The sequence below is a fragment of the Carcharodon carcharias genome, chromosome 13 (genome assembly GCF_017639515.1).
Source record: "Carcharodon carcharias isolate sCarCar2 chromosome 13, sCarCar2.pri, whole genome shotgun sequence".
NCBI classification, from domain to species: domain Eukaryota; kingdom Metazoa; phylum Chordata; class Chondrichthyes; order Lamniformes; family Lamnidae; genus Carcharodon; species Carcharodon carcharias.
Window position 1 is genome coordinate 76864830 of NC_054479.1, and position 18704 is coordinate 76883533.

At 41.7% G+C, this 18704-nt stretch overlaps 1 protein-coding gene across 1 annotated transcript in view; it reads right to left on the bottom strand.

The window, feature by feature from the left end:
- appl2 (adaptor protein, phosphotyrosine interaction, PH domain and leucine zipper containing 2) overlaps positions 1–18704 on the bottom strand; it is a 719236-nt gene that overhangs the window by 74882 nt on the left and 625650 nt on the right. Inside the window, exons 5-6 of the mRNA XM_041202616.1 lie at positions 16122–16209; positions 12847–12888 (exon numbers count right to left, since the gene is read on the bottom strand). Of these exons, the coding sequence (XP_041058550.1) occupies positions 12847–12888; positions 16122–16209 (130 nt within the window). The remainder of the gene's footprint in view (positions 1–12846; positions 12889–16121; positions 16210–18704) is intronic.

Sequence of the window (18704 nt, forward strand, 5' to 3'; positions counted from 1 at the left end):
AGGCTCAACAAGAGATTTTAAATAAGATATTTCATCATAAATCATTTCTGCCAAAACAGCATGAAGATACTTGCCCTATTTGAGAAAGCAGTGCAGCAATCCCTGTGGCTGAAAGCCTACCAATAAGCTTTGTAATATAGTGACACAGCATGTATCTCATTGCAGCATTGTTACTGAAATTCTACAGCAGTTTTTACTAAAACCACTAGATTCATTAACATACCTTTTGCATTCACTGTTCATGGCCCTAGAACGTATTTGAACATTTCAAAGAAAATCACAGTTTACCACATTTAGACACATACAACTGACAAGTATGGGATCTTTGGCACATTCCTATCCAAACATCTATTGAAGAGACCAGTGCTCCAGGGACACACTTCTAGTGAGCTCAGAATCAGAATCACACCAAATCACAATCCAGAAGAGGCCCTTCAGCCCATCAAGTCTGCACCGACACATGAGAGACACCTGACCTATGTACCTAATCCCATTTACCAGCACTTGGCCCACAGCCTTGAATGTTATGACATGCCCAAGTGCTCATCCAGATACTTTTTAAAGGATGTGAGGCAACCTGCCTCCACCACCCTCCCAGGCAGCGCATTCCAGACCGTCACCACCCTCTGGGTAAAAAAGTTTTTCCTCACATCCCCGCTAAACCTCCTGCTCCTCACCTTGAACTTATGCCCCCTTGTGACTGACCCTTCAACAAAGGGGAGCAGCTGCTCCCTATCCACCCTGTCTATGCCCCTCATAATCTTGTACACCTCGATCAGGTTGCCCCTCAGTCTTCTCTGCTCCAATGAAAACAACCCAAATCAATCCACCCTCTCTTCATACCTTCATCCCAGGCAACATCCTGGTGAATCTCCTCTGCACCCCCTCTAGCGCAATCACATCCTTCCTATAATGTGGCGACCAGAACTGCACAGAGTACTCCAGCTGTGGCCTCATTGAGGTTCTATACAACTTCAACATGGCCACCCTACTTTTGTTATCTATGCCTTGATTGATAAAGGCAAGTGTCCCATATGTCTTTTTCACCACTCCACTAACATGCCCCTCTGCCTTCAGAGATCTATGGACACTCACACCAAGATCCCTTTGTTCTTCAGAACTTCCTAGTGTCATGCCGTTCATTGAGTATTTCCTTGTCAAATTAGAAGTAGTAGTGTTGACCCGAAAGACAATAATTTACTGCACAACTCCACTTCTCAGTCTAATAGCTAAAGGGAATGTCTGAGATTCTCGAGATTGAAACAATCTTGCTTTTGATCAATAAAATATGGTTGACATCATTATTGTCCAGGTTAAGCTGGCACACTGAAAAGCTGAAGAACACTGTTTAAGCAATATAGATTTCAGAAAATCCCTTTCTCACAGTTACCAAATAAAATCATTGAATGGTTATAACACAGGAGGTAGCCATTCAGCCTTTCCTGCTTCTGGTGGCTCTCTGCAAAAGCAATTCAGCAAGTCCGATTCCTGTGATATTTCTGCATTGTCCATCAATAATTTCTCTCTTCAGGTACTTATCCAACTCAATTCTGAAAGCCTTGACTGTATCTGCCTCTACCACACTCTCAGGCAGTGTATCCAGATCCTAACTACTCGCTACGTAAAAAAGCTTTTCATGTCGCCATTGGTTCACCTTAAATTGGTGTTCCTCTGGTTCTCAACCCTTCTGACAATGGGAAAAGTATCTACCTACTCTGTCTAGACTCATGATTTTCTCCTCTCAATTTTCTCTTTTGTAAGAAAAGATCCAGGTTCTCCAATCCATCCATGTAACCCAACTCCTTTATCCCTGGAATCACTCTTGCAAACCTTTTCTGCACCATCTATAGACTTCATATTCTTCCTAAACCGCAATACCCATAATTGGATACAACATTCCAGTTGAGACCGAACTAGTGTTTTATTCAGGTTCCTCACAACTTCTTTGCTTTTGTACTCTATGCCTCTATCTATAAAGTCCGTTTGCCTTTTAAACCGTTTTCTCAACCTGCTCTGCCAGTTGCAATGATTTGAGTACATTTACCTCTAGAAACATAAAAACATGATAACAGGAGCAGGAGTAGGTCATTCAGCCCTTGAAGCCTGCTCCGCCATTCAATATGATCATGGCTGATCCTCTATCTCAACGCCATACATCCGCTCTCTCCTCACACCTCTTGACACCTTTAGAATCTAGAAATCTATTTCCTTCTTAAATATATTCAGTGACTTGGCCTCCACAGCCTTCTGAGGTAGAGAATTCCACAGGTTCACCACCATCTGAGTAAAGAAATTTCTCTTCATTTAAGTCCTGAATTACCTACCCCATATCCTCAGACTGTGACCCCTTGTTCTAGATCCCCACACCCCCCCACCGCAGCCAAGGGAAACATCATCCTTGCATCCAGTCTGTCCAGCCCTGTCAGAATCTTATACGTTTCAATGAGATCCTCTCGTTCTTTTAAACTCCAGTGAATACAGGCCTAGTCGGCCCAATCTCTCCTTATATGACAATCCTGCCATCCCAGGAATCAGTGTGGTGAACCTTCGCTGCACTCCCTCTATGGCAAGTATGTCCTTTCTGAGGTAAGGAGATCAAAACAGCACACATACTCCAGGTGTGGTTTCACCATGGCCCTGTACAGCTGCATTGAAGGCCATCATACCATTTGCCTTCCCAACTGCCCACCTGCTTGCTTGCTTTCAGTGACTGGTGGACAAGGACACCCAGGTCCCTTTGTACATCAACATTTCCCAATCTATCACCATTTAAATAATACGCTGCCATTCTGTCTATCCTACCAAAGTGGATAAACTCACACTTATCCACATTATACTGCATCTGCCATGTATTTGCCCATTCACTCAACTTGTCTAAATCATCTTGAAGCCTCTTTATATCTTCCTCACCATTCACATTCCCACCTAGTTTTGTGTCTCCAGCAAACTTGGAAATGGTACATTTGGTCCCTCATCTAAATCATTGATAAAATAGTGAATAGCTGGGGCCTCATGCACTGATCCCTGCGGTAACCCACTAGTCGCCGCTTGCACTCAGAAAAAGATCCATTTATTCCTACTCTGTCTCCTGTCTATCAACCAATTCTCAATCCATACCAATATATTACCCCCCGATCCCACGTGCTTTAATTTTGCACACTAACCTCTTATGTGGAACTTTATGAAAAGCTTTCTAAAAATCCAAATACGTCAAATCCACTAGTTCTCCTATATCTATTCTACTAGTTTTATCCTCAAAAAACTCCAGCAGGTTTGTCAAACATGATTCCCCTTTCATAAATCCATGTTGACCGTCTAATTGGTATTTTTTAAGCCTCCTGTTGTCACATCCTTTTTATAGACTCTGGTATTTTCCCTACTACTGACGTTAGGCTAACCGTTATGTAATTTCCTGTTTTCTCCCTTCCTCCTTTTTTAAACAGTGGGTTTACATTTGCCACCCTCCAATTTGCCAGGCCTGTTCCAGAATCTACAGAATTTTGCAAGATGACAACCAACGCATCAATTATTTCCATGGCCACCTCCTTTAGTACGTTGGTATGTAGATTATCAGATCCAGGGGATTTACCGGCTTTCAGTCCCACTAATTTCTCCAGCACTATTTATTTGCAAATGCTAATTTCTTTCAATTCCTCCTGCTCACTAGGCCCTTGGTTCCCTAGCATTTCTGGGAAGTTGTTTGTGTCTTCTTCCATGAACTAAAGTAGTTGCTTAATTGCTCTGCCATTTCCTTGGTCTCTATTATAAATTTTCCTGTTTAGGACTGTAAGGGATCTACATTTGTCTTCACTAATCTTTTTCCTTTTACATACTACAGAAACTTTTACAGTCTGCTTTTATGTTCCTTACACGTTTACTCTCATTCTCTTTTATTTCTCCTCTTAATCAATCTCTTGGTCCTCCTTTGCTGAATTCTAAATTGCTCCCAATCCTCAGGCTTGCTACTTTTTCTGGCAATTTTATATGACTCTTCTTTGGATCTAATACTATCCTTAGTTAGCCATGATTGGGCCACTCTTCCTGTCATGTTTTTGCGCCAGAAAGGGATGTATAACTGTTGCGATGCAGCATTTGCTCCCTGAATATTAGCCATTGCCTACCCACTCGTCATGCCTTTTAATGAAGTCCCCCAATCTAGCATAGCCCAACTGACTCCTCATACCTCCTTAGTTTCATTTGTTTATATTTAAGACCCTTGTTTCAAATCATACGGCTTCACTAATTAAGAATTCTATCATATTGTGATCACTCTTCCCTCAAGGACCCTGCACAAGATTATTAATTAATCCCTTCTCATTGCACAATACAAAATCTAGGATAGCCTGTTTCCTAGTTAGTTCCTCGATGTACTGGTCCAAAAAAAACTTGTCTGCACTCCAGGAATTCATCGGCCACAGTATTATTGCTAATTTGGTTTACCCAGTCTATATGCCGATTAAAGTCACTCATGATTACTGGAGCACCCTTATTAAGTGCATCTCTAATTTCCTATTTAATGCCATCCCCTACCTTACCACTGCTGATAAGAGGCCTAAAGACAACTCCCTCTAATGTTTTCTGCCCCTTGTTGCTCCTTAGCTCTAACTTGACTGAGTCTACATCTAGATTTTCTGAGCCAATATCCTCTCTCACTATTGCACTGATTTCACCCTTAACTAACAATACCACCCCTCCTCCTTTTTGCCTGTCCTTCCTGGGTATCGAATACCCTTGGATATTCAGTTCCCAATCTTGGTCACCCTGCTGCCATGCCTCCGTAATTACAATCATATCATACCCATTCACATCTATCTGCACTGTTAATTTGTCTACCTTATGTGAATGCTCCATGCATTCAGATACAGTGCCTTTAGATTTGTCTTTTTAACATTTTTACACATCTTTTTTGTCATATGGCCCTTTTTGCTGCTAGCCCTTGTTTCCTCTGCCTTCCACTTCTGAGTTCTACTTTTCTGTCCTTCGTTTCTATCTTTGTTTCCCTCTCTTGTGTCTCCCTGCTCAGGTCCCCATCCCCTAGGTCTCTCTGTTGCAGAACTCCCTTTAGAATTGTATCCTGTGATGAGCCAAGTGCTGGGAAAAGCACAATGTCCCTTTCAAACCAAAGTGGGCCGCAGAATATTCTGGAACAGGGGTAACTGGTTTCCTTATTATGACATCATTAGGTTCCAAGAAATGCCCATGTAACCTGAGGGATTGCCACTGGGATGAACAGCTAAGAAGCAAAGAGTAAATGAGAAAGCTAATTTCAGGGTGATTGGGTCAGTTTGTGTTAGACCATAAGACATAGGAGCAGAAATTAGGCCATTCGGCCCATCAAGTCTGCTCTGCCATTCAATCATGGTTGATAAGTTTCTCAACCCCATTCTCCCGCCTTCTCCCCATAACCTTTGATCCGCTTACCAATCAAGAACCTATCTATCTCGGTCTTAAATACACTCAATGACCTGGCCTTCACAGCCTTCTGTGGCAATGAATTCCATAGATTCACCACTCTCTGGCTAAAGAAGTTTATCCTCATCTCTGTTCTAAAAGGTCTTCCCTTTACTCTGAGGCTGTGCCCTCGGGTCCTAATCTCTCCTACTAATGGAAACATCTTCCCCACGTCTACTCTATCCAGGCCTTTCAGTATTCTGTAAGTTTCAATCAGATCCCCCCTCATCCTTCTAAACTCCATCGAGTATAGACCCAGAGTCCTCAAACATTCCTCATATGTTAAGCCTTTCATTCCTGGGATCATTCTCGTGAACCTCCTCTGGACCCTCTCCAGGGCCAGCACATCCTTCCTGAGATATGGGGCCCAAAATTGCTCACAATATTCTAAATGTGGTCTGACCAGAGTCTTATAAAGCCTCAGCAGCACATCCCTGTTTTTATATTCTAGTTCTCTCGAACTAAATGCCAACATTGCAGTTGCCTTCCTAACTACCGACTCAACCTGCAAGTTAACCTTAAGAGAATCCTGGACTAGGATTCCCAAGTCCCTTTGCACTCCAGACTTCTGAATTCTCTCCCCATTTAGAAAATAGTCTATGCCTCTATTCTTCCTAACAAAGTGCATGACCTCACACTTCCCCATGTTGTATTCCATCTGCCACTTCTTTGCCCATTCTCCTAACCTGTCCAAATCCTTCTGCAGCCTCCCCGCCCCCTCAATACTACCTGTCCCTCCACCTATCTTTGTATCATCTGAAAACTTAGCCAGGATGCCCTCAGTTCCTTCATCTAGATCATTAATGTATAAAGTGAAAAGTTGTGGTCCCAACACTGACCCCTGCAGAACTCCACTAGTCACCAGCCACCATCCTGAGAAGGACCCCCTTATCCCTACTCTCTGCCTCCTGCCAGACAGCCAATCTTCTATCTATGCTAGTACCTTGCCTTTAACACCATGGGCTCTTATCTTACTGAGCAGCCTCCTGTGCGGGACTTTGTCAAAGGCCTTCTGGAAGTCCAAGTAGATAACATCCATTGGCTCTCCTTTGGCTAACCTACTTGTTACCTCCTCAAAGAATTCTAACACATTTGTCAGGCATGATCTCCCCTTGATGAAACCATGCTGACTTTGCCCGATTTTACCATGCACTTCCAAGTATTCTGAAATCTCATTCTTAATAATGGACTCTAAAATCTTACCAACGACTGAGGTCAGGCTAATCGGCCTGTAATTTCCCGTTTTTTGCCTCACTTCTTTCTTAAACAGGGGGGTTACATTAGCGATTTTCCAGTCCTCTGGGACCCTCCCTGACTCGAGTGATTCCTGAAAGATCACACTAACGCCTCCACTACCTCTTCAGCTATCTCCTTCAGAACTCTGAGGTGTAATCCATCTGGTCCAGGTGATTTATCCACCTTCAGACCTTTCAGTTTTCCTAGCACCTTCTCCTTGGTAATGGCCACCATATTCACCTCTGCCCCCCACCGACTCTCTTGAACTTTGGGGATGTCACTTGTGTCTTCCACTGTGAAAACTGACGCAAAGTACCTATTCAGTTCCTCCGTCATTTCTTTGTCCCCACTACTTCTCCAGCGTCATTTTCCAGCAGCCCAATGTCCAGTTTTGCCTCTCTCTAACCCTTTATATATCTAAAAAAAACTCTTGCAATCTCCTTTTATATTACTGGCTAGTTTACCCTCATATTTAATCTTCTCCCTCCTTATTTCTTTTTTAGTTGTCCTCTGTTGGTCTTTGTAGACTTCCCAATCCCTGCTCTTCGCTGCATTGTATGCTTTCTCTTTAGCTTTTATGCTGTCCCTGACTTCCCTTGTCAGCCTTGTCCTCCCTTTAGTATGCTTCTTCTTCCTAAGGATGAATTTTTGCTGTGTCTCCCAAATTACTCCCAGAAACTCCTGCCATTGCTGTTCCACTGTCTTTTTTGCTAGGCTCATCTCCCAGTTAATTCTGGCCAGCTTCTCCCTCATGCCTCTGTAGTTGCCTTTATTCCAACTGTAATACCGTGACATCTGATTCCAGCTTTTTCCTCTCAAATTGCAGGGTAAATTCTATCATATTATGGTCACTTCCTCCTAAGGGTTCCTTCACCTTAAGCTCCCTTATCAAATCTGCCTCATTACACATCACTAAATCTAGAATTGCCTGTTCCCTAGTGGGCTCCACCACAAGCTGCTCCAAAAAGCCATCTCGTAGACATTCCACAAATTCCTTTTCTTGGGATCCACTACCAACCTGATTTTCCCAGTCTACCTGCATATTGAAATCCCCCATGATCACTGTAACCTTGCCTTTCTTACACGCCCTTTTCTATCTCCTGGTGTATCTTGTGCCCCACATCCGGACTACTGTTCAGAGGCCTGTACATAACTCCCATTATGGTTTTTTTACCTTTGCGGTTCCTCAACTCTACCCACACAGATTCTACATCATCTGACCCTACATCATTTCTTGCTATCAATTTAATTTCATTTCTTACTAACAAAGCAACCCCACCCCCTCTGCCAACCTGCCTATCTTTTCGATAGGATGTATATCCTTGGATATTTAGCTCCCAATCCCGATCCCCTTGCAACCATGTCTCCGTAATGCCCACCACATCATACCTGCCAATTTCAATCTGCGCCACAAGCTCATTTACCTTATTTCGTATACTGTGTGCATTCAGATACAACACCTTCAGTCCTGTATTTCCCGTCCCCTTTCTCATTGTCGTCTCTTTATCTGATGTGCTTGAAGTTAGATTCCTAGCCCTTTCCAAACACTCTGTCCTATTTTGTGTTCTGGAGACTTTAATAGCCTCTCCTGGGCTCTCCTTTCTTTTCAATTTTTTCATAATTTTCCATGAACTTGAATCCACCCCCACACATGCTAACCTGCTGCTTTGTTTCCCATTAGTCATATTTCTTGGAGTTTTACCCTTCCCTCCCCCCCCCACTTTCTAGTTTAAAGTCTTGTTGACCACCCTATTTACCCTTTTCGCTAGAACATTGGTCCCAGATCGGTTCAGGTGGAGACCGCCCGAACAGTACAGATCCCTCCTGTCCAATACTGATGCCAGTGCCCCACGAAATGGAATCCCTATTTCCCGCACCACTCCTTTAGCCACGTGTTTACTTCCCTTATTCTCGCGTCCCTATGCCAATTTGCACGTGGCTTGGATAGTAATCTGGAGATTACTTGAGGACCTGTTCTTTAATTTAGATCCTAGTTCCTGAAAATCCCCAAACAGATCATTTTTCCTAGTCTTACCTATGTTATTTGTCCCAACCTGGACCACAAGAAGTGGATTCTCCTCCTCCCTCTCCAATATCCTTCCAAGCCGGTCAGAGATGTCCCTCACCCTGGCACCGGGCAGGCAACATACCATGCAGGACTCTCGATCCTGCTTACAAAGGAAGCTATCAATTCCCCTAATTATAGAATCCCCTACAACTACCACTTGTCTTTTTGCTCCCCCCTCTTGAATGGCCTCCTGTGCCACGGTGCCGTGGTCAGCTGGCTCATCCTCCCTACAGCCCTCTTCCTCATCCACACAGGGAACAAGTACCTCATACCTGTTGGACAAGTTCAAGAGCTGAGGCTCCTCTGTTCCTGAACACAGGATCCCTCTACCTGCCTCACTTGCAGTCACACCCTGCTGACCCTGACCACTGACTGGACTTGAGGTACTTAATCTACCGGGTGTGACCGCCTCCTGATACAAAGCATCCAGGTAACTCTCCCCCTCCCAGACGTGCCGCAGCGTCCAGAGCTTAGACTCCAGCTCATCAATTCTGAGCCGGAGTTCCTCCAGCAACCAACACTTGCTACAGATGTGATCACTGCAGCTTGCAATGGGATCTGCCAGCCCCCACGTCATACAGCTACAGCACATCGCCTGCCCAGCCATCTCTACTTAGATAATTAATTTATTAATTAGCTTTGCAGTGTTTTTTTTTTCAAATTTGGTGTAGATTTCCTACCAACCAATCAGGTCACAGCTTTCCTGTGATGTCACTTTTTCAGTTTTTGGCTTCAGTTACTCTGTGCCCTGAGGTCACCGCTCCGGTGCTCCTCCCTCCGAGTCTGCTCCCTAGAGACAAGGCCGCAAAACCCTGAGGTAAGCTAGGTTTATACTCACTGTTTCGATGCTCTTCCCTCCGAGTCTGCTCCCAGGATTTACTCACCAATCAGTGGCTTTTTCTTTAAAATCCACTTTCCGAAGAGTGTCCCTCAAAGGTCTGGTGCAATCCTGAAGGCACTGCCTCTTCCTCTTTTTTTTTTAGGTTTGAGGACGAGGGAGGGATGGAAACACTACAGCAATGTAATGTTTGGGGCTATTCCGTTCTTTGACAGTGGGTCCTCCTTGATTCCCTCCTGATTCGTGGTGACTGTGATGACTTCTCCCAGAATGCTTCAGTCACTTCTCACCACGCCCTCTGTTAGATGCCCTTCCTCCTGTTGAGTGCAAGAGTCCTTCTCCTCGATTCCCTCCTGAGTCGTGGTGACTACGATGACTTCTCCCAGAATGCTTCAGTCACTTCTCATCAGCGCCCTCTGTTGGATCCGTGTTTTCCGTTTGGCAGTTCAGAACACATTGAGAATTTGTGTAAAGAAGCAACAAGCAAGGTTCTCTCCGAATGGAACAGTTTTCTGCTTGCCTGTCTTTGAACAGATCCTGGTGTTGAAGCAGGTCTGAGAATAGAGCAGAGACTGTTACTGTGTGTTATGCAGTGGGAACGAGCTGAATTGAGGAAGGGCAAGGGGTTGCGGATTGCTCATTGCTTCTGTTTCAGTGTTGCCAGAGTCCACCAGACTATTTAAAAGGGTTGGAGAAGTCTCTGGGGATTCTGTGCCATCAGGTTTGTTGCAAGCCAAGTGAGGGTTGATAGACGTGCATCTTGTCGGTGTTGACTGTGTCAGGTGAAATATGGCTGTTGGTGAATGAGAGTCAAGAGCCAAACCATTCAAGTGGGAAATGAGAGATTCTTCATAGAGGTCGAGTTGGAAAGACTGAGAGATTGCATGTGGTCCCACATTTGTCCAGGAAGTAATGCGAGTGCTTGTAACTACATGGGGCGTATCTTTATTACACTGCATACATAAAGTGAAATTTACCATTTTATTTGAAAATTTTTTCACCTGTTAATTAGCGTTTGAATTATGTTGATTTTAGTTGGTTTGTTACTATAAAGTTACTTAAAAAGTGAAATCTTGCTTAATGGTTTCCTTTCCATTGATTTGTGGGGATTCCTTTCTTTTTAAAAAGTTATCAATCTCTACAGGGGTTGTAACAAACTGGGGGATTATCCAAGATCACAAAATGCTGAGATGGGTAGACTAGAATTTTCCAGAATTTAAACAAACATTTACTTTTGATGGATTCATTAGTAATCAATGTGGCTATCTTTAATATTCAGATCTTTTTGGAGAGAATGCATTTATCCCTTGGTATCTTGGAACAGTTAACCAAGGTTAATTTGAAGTCTGTGACTGAGGAATTAAGGGTCGACTTGAAATCAGAGCTAGGAAAGCAGAGATTGTTGAAGTAGTGGAAGAATTCTGATACAATCAAACCAAACATCTGCTCTGTTCATTAGTTACCAACTTGTCAAAGGCAACCTCTAACAGGTGTTTGTCCCCAATTTATATATTTAAGTAGCCTAACAAAGTTAGTTAAGACCCCAATACCTGTGCAGATTGGATACAGACAATTCCACTAAATTGTTCTGCCTTTTACACCTGAATAACAGGCACAACTGATTCCAATTTATAACACTTAGTATTGTTACTTTTAAATATATGTACATGGATATCAGAAATAATTGAACCATGTTAGCAAATTAAGATCCAAATTAAGTATGTAATTTATGTCAGAATTCTATTCTATTAGAAGATCAAAGACTTACAAAGTCAATTTACTTGACAATAATAACCTGGTAAAAGATTTCTGATGCAGGGTACTGTGCTCAGGTGATACTGAAGCTACTGATTAAAATCTGATGGCTCGTACAGCTTTTATATGCAGGCAATATTTTTCATGAATCTACATCAGCTCCTGTTCCATAAAAGCCTTATGTGTGAAATTATCCATGTTTAAATCCCTCCATAATCTCACACCCTTCCTATCTCTAAACTCTTTCAGCTCTACAAGCTCCACTCCTTTCAAACTCAACTTCTCACTCGTTCCAGGCTATGTTCGCAACCATCCCTCCCCCTCCATCTCTCCCAATACAGATCTTGATGGCTGAAGAGAAGGCCTCGATCTTACACAAAAACCTTGTTGAAACACCATAAACTTCTAATCATAGCATAGAAACTTGTTTTTTGATCAACGAACACTTTCAGAGAGGGAGTGATTTCCCCCGGGTCAGTACTAAACATCAGAGAAAGGACAGATAATGCACAAAGCTCACTCTACGTTATTCCACAGTTAACTGGATTAGTGCAATTTTTTAAATATGCTATAACCTCATACTCAAACAATTCAGAACATGAATTTATGTCATGAACTCTGCACTTGTAGGAACTGGATTGAACCAGATAAAATGTCACATACATAGGAACCTTCAGAGCCATAAGGAGATTCAATTCCATGTTTGAGAGACGGATTACAGTACAAGTACCAAAGTTGCATGGACAATAAGGAACATTACATCAGCCAGTCCTGAACGTGCTCGTGGACATTTCAAATGGCAATCATTCATCATCAGAAGGTAGTTTGAATTCATCTTAGACTGACAATGAAAATCTTTGCTTCCTGTTGGTTGTAAAGGGTTCTACATAATAGGGTTTCACATAAAATTTTAAGGGGAGATGATGGAGCAGTGGTAATATCACTGAACTAGTAAATTAGAGGCCCAGGTTAATGCCTTGGGAACACAGGTTCCCACTAACCTGGAACACTGGTTCCAGCCACTAAGGTAGCTGGAATTTAAATTTAGTTAATTAATAAATTCAATAAATTAATTAAAAAATCTAGAACTGAAAGCAGTTTCAGTAATGGTGACCATGAAACTACCAATGATTGTTGTAAAAACCCATCTGGTTCACTAATGTCTTTTAGGGAAGGAAATCCACCATCCTTACTTGGTCTGGCCTACATGTGACTCCAGACCCACAGAAATGTGGTTGACTCTGAACTTCACTCAAATGGCCTAGCAAGCCACTTTAGTTCAAGGGCAATCAGGGATGGGTAACAAATGCTGGCCCATTTCCCATGGAAGAATTAAAAAATGTGGTAATGTCAGTCATTAGTCATTAAAACTTGGCAAGTCAAATGGTATGACTTTATAGTATGATGATTGTGAAAGACCCATTTCCAAAAAGAAACCATGGCTGAATATGCAAATAACTAAAAATTAACAAAACTAGAAATGAAAAAATATACATACCATTACTAGCAAGAAGAAACAAATCTTTTAAAGTGCTTACTTCTGAAAATAATAAAAATAGTAATGTTCAGTATAGGATATTTAAAATTAACTGAAATAAATACGGTCAGAAACAGCTATTAAATAAAAAAATCAACATTAAGTCATTGGCTGACACAAATGCATTAACCAGCTATACGTTTTTGTCCTGATTTTATACAATCAATAAAATAGGCCCCTTACAGAACTTTGTACAAATATAAAAGCAACTTTGTACAAATTATCATCACAATGGATTCTACAAAACAGTTATATTGTAAAATTTACCTTTAACGCAAAGTTAAGAATTCCGGATAAATGCCTCAGCTTGGAGACATGTCCATGTGATCCGGCTGCCATGGGGGAGCAACTCAAACAGAAACCCATTGGAGTGTTGTAAGTTTTAATCTTTAAACACCTCTTCACAGTATCTCTCAAAAAAAAACTGCTGTTTAAGGTGTGAAGACAAAGAAGCTACTACTGCAGGAAACCACATCATTTGTTTTACGCTACAGATCAAGCAGTATGCTTTTTTACATTTGTTATTTGTGGGCATCGCTGGCTAGGTCAGCATTTATTGCCCATCCCTAATTGCCCTTGAGAAAGCGACAGTTAGCTGCCTTCTTGAACTGTTGCAGTCCATGTGGTGTAGGTACACCCTCAATGCTGTTAGGCAGGAACGTCCAAGATTTTGACCCAGTGACAGTAAAGGAATGGTGATATTGTTCCAAATCAGGATGGTGTGGGATTTGGAAAGGAACCTGCAGGTGGTGGTGTTCCCATGTGTCTGCTTCCCTGTCCTTCGAAGTGGTAGAGGTCATGGATTTGGAAGGTGCTGCCAAAGGAGCCCTGGTGAGTTGTTGCAGTGTGTCCTCTATATAGTGCACATTGCTGCTACTGTGCATCAGTGATGGAGGGAGTGAATGCTTAAGGTAATGGATGGGGTGCCGCTTAAGTGGGCTACTTTGTTGGATGGTGTCAAGCTTGACTGTTTTTGGAGCTGCACTGATCTAGGCAAGTGGGGAGTATTCCATCACACTCCTGACTTGGGCCTTGTAGATGGTGGACGGGCTTTGGTGAATCAGGTGGTGAGCTACTCACCGCAGAATTCCCAGCCTCTGACCTGCTCTTGTAGCCACAGTATTTATATGATCAGATTCTAGACAATGGTAGCCCCCAGGGTGTTGATAACTGTTGAGAGTTTGGATTCTGTTCAGAAGAAAGGGAACAGAACAAACGAGACTATTAAAGATTTAGGAAACAGTGCATCCCAAGGTATGCCTCGCTGGTGACAATCAGATTCAGAAAATTTGGGAGGGGGAGTGGAACGATTGTCGAAGGACACGAGGTTTCGACCTGGAGAGGCGGGGAGAAGTGATCCTGCTCATGGTGCTGGGAGTGACTATGGGATGGTGCCTGTAATATTACATTTCTGCCAGAAACACGGAGTATGGTGAAAAGGTTTTGTAAGACATATTTGTTGTCTTAGTACAAGGAAAGTACCTTTCCTTTAGTTTGATATATTAGTGACCTATTAAATAAAGTTTGATCTATATTTAATTTAGTTGGATTATTAAAAAGCCTTAAAATGTGAAATCTTGCCCTTTGGTTCTTTTAGTCGGTCAGTCAGAAATTCTCTGTTTTAAGTTGGTAGTCTCTAAAGGGATTGTAACTAAATACATGACAATTAATCGCAACAGGTGCAATTCTAAGGGAATGGAAATGTAAACGAAAAAGAGGAACTGTCAAATTAGTGGTTAAAGATAACTGTTCTAGGCTTTTTTCCTAATTATGTAAACTTTGTCTCACTGAAATAAATAATATCCATTTTAACTACATTCCACTTTCCATTTGTTGTGAAGTGTTGATCACACGCCAAAAGGTGATAGTTTTGAAAAAGTCCAATCACGTGAAGTGGCTAAGTTTACATCACAGAGTATCATTTATCTAGGATGCTTTCATGAGCTGCTTTTTTTCAGCTCTGTATATCAGTTGCTCACATGGTACATTGTGCACTGTAAACATTTATTATGTAGACATTTCTGCTTTGTTTTACATGTTGTGTCTCATATTGCACAATGCCCTAAATCTCATCCAGTAACATACATGGGCATGACAAACGTTAGCAGAGTGAAACAGGGTATAATGCTGTGCAGGCCTGATAATACAAAATCTTTTTTTATTTGTACACAAACAAAATTCAAATTGTGCAGTTATTCCAGCTGAACAATGTAATAGGAGCAAAACAATTTTTGCATTACTCAGTAATTTGAATTAATCAACTTCAAATTAATGATAGGCTGCACTTGATTGTTTTTGCAATGTGTGTGACTCAATTAGCAAACAAAAGCCAAGGTTTTAGTATTATAATTGCTACAGTCATAACAGCATTATATCTTAGGAATGTCACTTGGTTTGTTCATAATGTGATTAAATGTCTTTTAATATACAATTATGATGAATTTCCTATTAGCTGTCTTGAACTGGTCATCATTGCACTGAAGGTCAGTGTGTTCTAAGAGTAAACCAGACAGCCTGTGCACTAAGAGGGAAATACATTTGCAAGTTACATGAGTAAAGCATGACTCTTGCAACCACCTTGGAGCCATTTATCTGAAACACTGTACAGTTGGATTAGTAAACTTTCCAAGTGGGTTATTCACTGGATTTTCAAAAAGCACTGAAACATTCTTATAAGTGGTCTATGATATGCTGTTAATTTTAATTACTGCTAATGAAATCACATTCTTAAGAAACTCAGGTTTCCCATTCTGGTTCTACTCAATTTCATCAGCAGGTCACAAACGCAAAAGAACAGGGGCTTTTCCATCCACAGAACACATCTTGTAAACTTTTATTGTGCTATATGAAGGCCATTGGAACAAAAAACCTAAAGCTGGCAGTAAATGGAACAGGCAACAGCCCATACTGAATTTTCAGGCCTTAACACATTATACCATGGGATACAAGTGCATTAATCCTGACTGAAGTCATAAAGCAAAGAATTGTGCTAAATGTTTGTTTTCTAGTATTCCATGGGAAATTTTAAGGCCCTGGTCTATTAAGTTTCAACAAATAAACCTGTCCTGAAATGGTTGACAGTTATTTGACAGGTAAACAAAGCTCCTGGCAGTAATTGCGCAGCCAAATTTTTTTCAGTGACAAATGCTGTCATGTCAAGCAATGCAAGGTACTAAATATTATGCATTCCCAAGGTGAATCCAATAGTCCAAGAAATAGCTAATGTTCAACATTACCTGTGAGATCCCTTTCCCTGAATTGTATCATTGGGAATATCATTGTGTCAGCGACCTGTTTAGCTAGTTCTGTATGAAGAGAATTTAGCTATGAAAAAATAAGTGATTTTATTAGTTACATTCATTGTTATTCAATAAGTCAAATTACATAACTTACACATTTTATAAAATAAGGTGTTTATAACTTGCTAATCTCTCTATTGCATCCCTTGTACAAATTACCTTTTACATTGGACTCACGAGTTTCTGCAAACTCAGCTGATTGAAGAATTGAGGTCAACCAGATCACTTATTCCATGCTTTTCATACTTTGCACTTTCAAATGCAGATGAATCAAGCAAAATTCACAAACTGCACATCAATGGGATTGGAAGATGGAACGGAATGGAATCAGAACACCAGGTATTGGCACATCAGCTATTTATTCCAGTACAACTCGGGAATAAAAAAATAGAATGATAAATTATGTAGCCACAATTTGAAGCTCTGGTTATGCAGATGTTTGTGCGCATAGCTTGTTACAATTGGGCAGTGATTTGCTATTGATCAAAGCAGAGGCCACTTTGAGGGACCCTGTGTTGAAGCTGTGGGAGAGGAAAGAAAAACAAAAACTGCCAATTAGACTGCATCAACAAACCTCAAATTCACTTGTGCTCAGGGTGAACAACTGTTGAGAAAAAATAAGGAACACTTGGACAATGCATGAAAGAGAGGGGGAAGAGAGATGTGGGAGTGAGGGGTGGGGAGAGCATGGTACCTGGTTGAGAGATGTGGAAATGGGGAAAAGAGGACAGATATGGGAGCTGGGGGGTCAATGTGGAGGAGTGGGTGTTTTCAGAGCACCAAGAACTGCACACGCTCAGAGGAAAATAATGAGGCAAAGGCAAGAAGTGACTTTTAGCAATCTCCTAAATCACTGCCCTGGAAAGACGGGACAAAGGGTATACCAGGAGAGGTATTATGGGTCATGGGGCAAACAGGAAAAATAAGGGACAATCCTGTGAAATGTGCCTGCATCTGCCTCTCTCATATCAAAAACTCAGAAGAGAAACACCCTCATAGGCTATGACCCAGCATAGATATCAATTTTGTTTTAGTTCACAATCAAGCAACATGTTAGGCGAAGTATACAGGAATGATACTCATGTAAAGGAGATTGCTTTAAGATATTACCTAAGATAAACAACATGGAACATTATCAAGGTAAGAAATACAGGATACTAGTTCCAAGGTAAAGGAATACAGAATATTACTTCAGGATAAAAGAACGCAGGGATATTATTTCAGGATAAAGGAATGCAGAATATTACTTCAAGATAAGGTCATACAGTATGGTCAAAGGAGACAAATTTAAATCAAGTAATATTACACAGGTAATGGAAAGAAAAAGGATCAAAAATGCAATAAACATTTAGAATAATCTATCAAGTATGTGATACGGTCAAACACATTAAACCATCTAAAAGACAGCTGAGTTGGAGTGTCCAAGGATTTGGGACTCTTTGGTCTGACTGGTCTTTTCTTGCCTTTTGACTTTTTCTTGTGCTCTTACACTACAGGCAGATTCTGACAGTATAAATGAGCAATGAAATCAGAAACCCAACTTTTGATCGAGTAAATAAGGAGAAATTAGTTCCAGCAAGATGGTCAGTAAACCAGAGAACACAAATTTAAAGTGATTTGCAAAAGAAACAGAGGTGACAGGAGGAAACACTTTTCTGCATATCAAGTTGTTCTCATCTACAATGCACACTGCCTGAAAGGTTGGGGGAAACAGATTCAATCATAATTTTCAAAAGAGAATTGGATAAATACTTGGAGGGAAAACCTTTATGGGGTAAGAAGAGGGTAGCAGGGCTAGTTTGATAGCTCTTTCAAAGAGCCAGTACAACCATAGTGAACTGGATGGCCTCATTCTGTCTTGTAAAATTCCAAGATTCTATGGGCAGAATTTTTCACTTGGCGGGCAGGCGCCTGACCCGCTTGACCATGAAATGACACACGTTCATGTTGATCGAGCGTGCCGATGCCAACGTGCAGTTGCACGATAGTTTGGTAGGTGGGCAAGCACCGGAGTCAGCAGCCTACCCGCCAACAATTAAAAGGCCTGTTAAGGCCATTAAATAATCAATTAACTTAAAATTTTCACTGCCCGTCCAACCTAACGGCGGGCAGGCAAAAAGGTCAAGCGGCCTTTGCGTTTTTTTGGAAACCTCATCCACGGGCAGGGTGAGGTTTCCAAAAGCAAATAAAAACAAAATAAAAGTTTAACAATTGAATTAATAACATGTCCCTGCTCATATGACAGTCGCATGAGGGGACATGTTTTATTACATTTTTATTTTCTTTATTAAAATTGTTTCAAGCGCTCACTTGGGCGCATGCGCGAAGTTCACACTTGGCCCGCCCGCCTTCCTCCTCCACCCACATAGGCAGTGCTGCCACAAACGTTTCACGCTGGGTGGGCCTTAATTGGCCCACCAGCGTGAAATCGCCTTCCGGCCCCGATCGCAGGTGGTGGTCAGCCTCCCGAACAGCACCCCCGCCAAGGGCAAAATTCTGCCTATGAATAATGCTTCTATC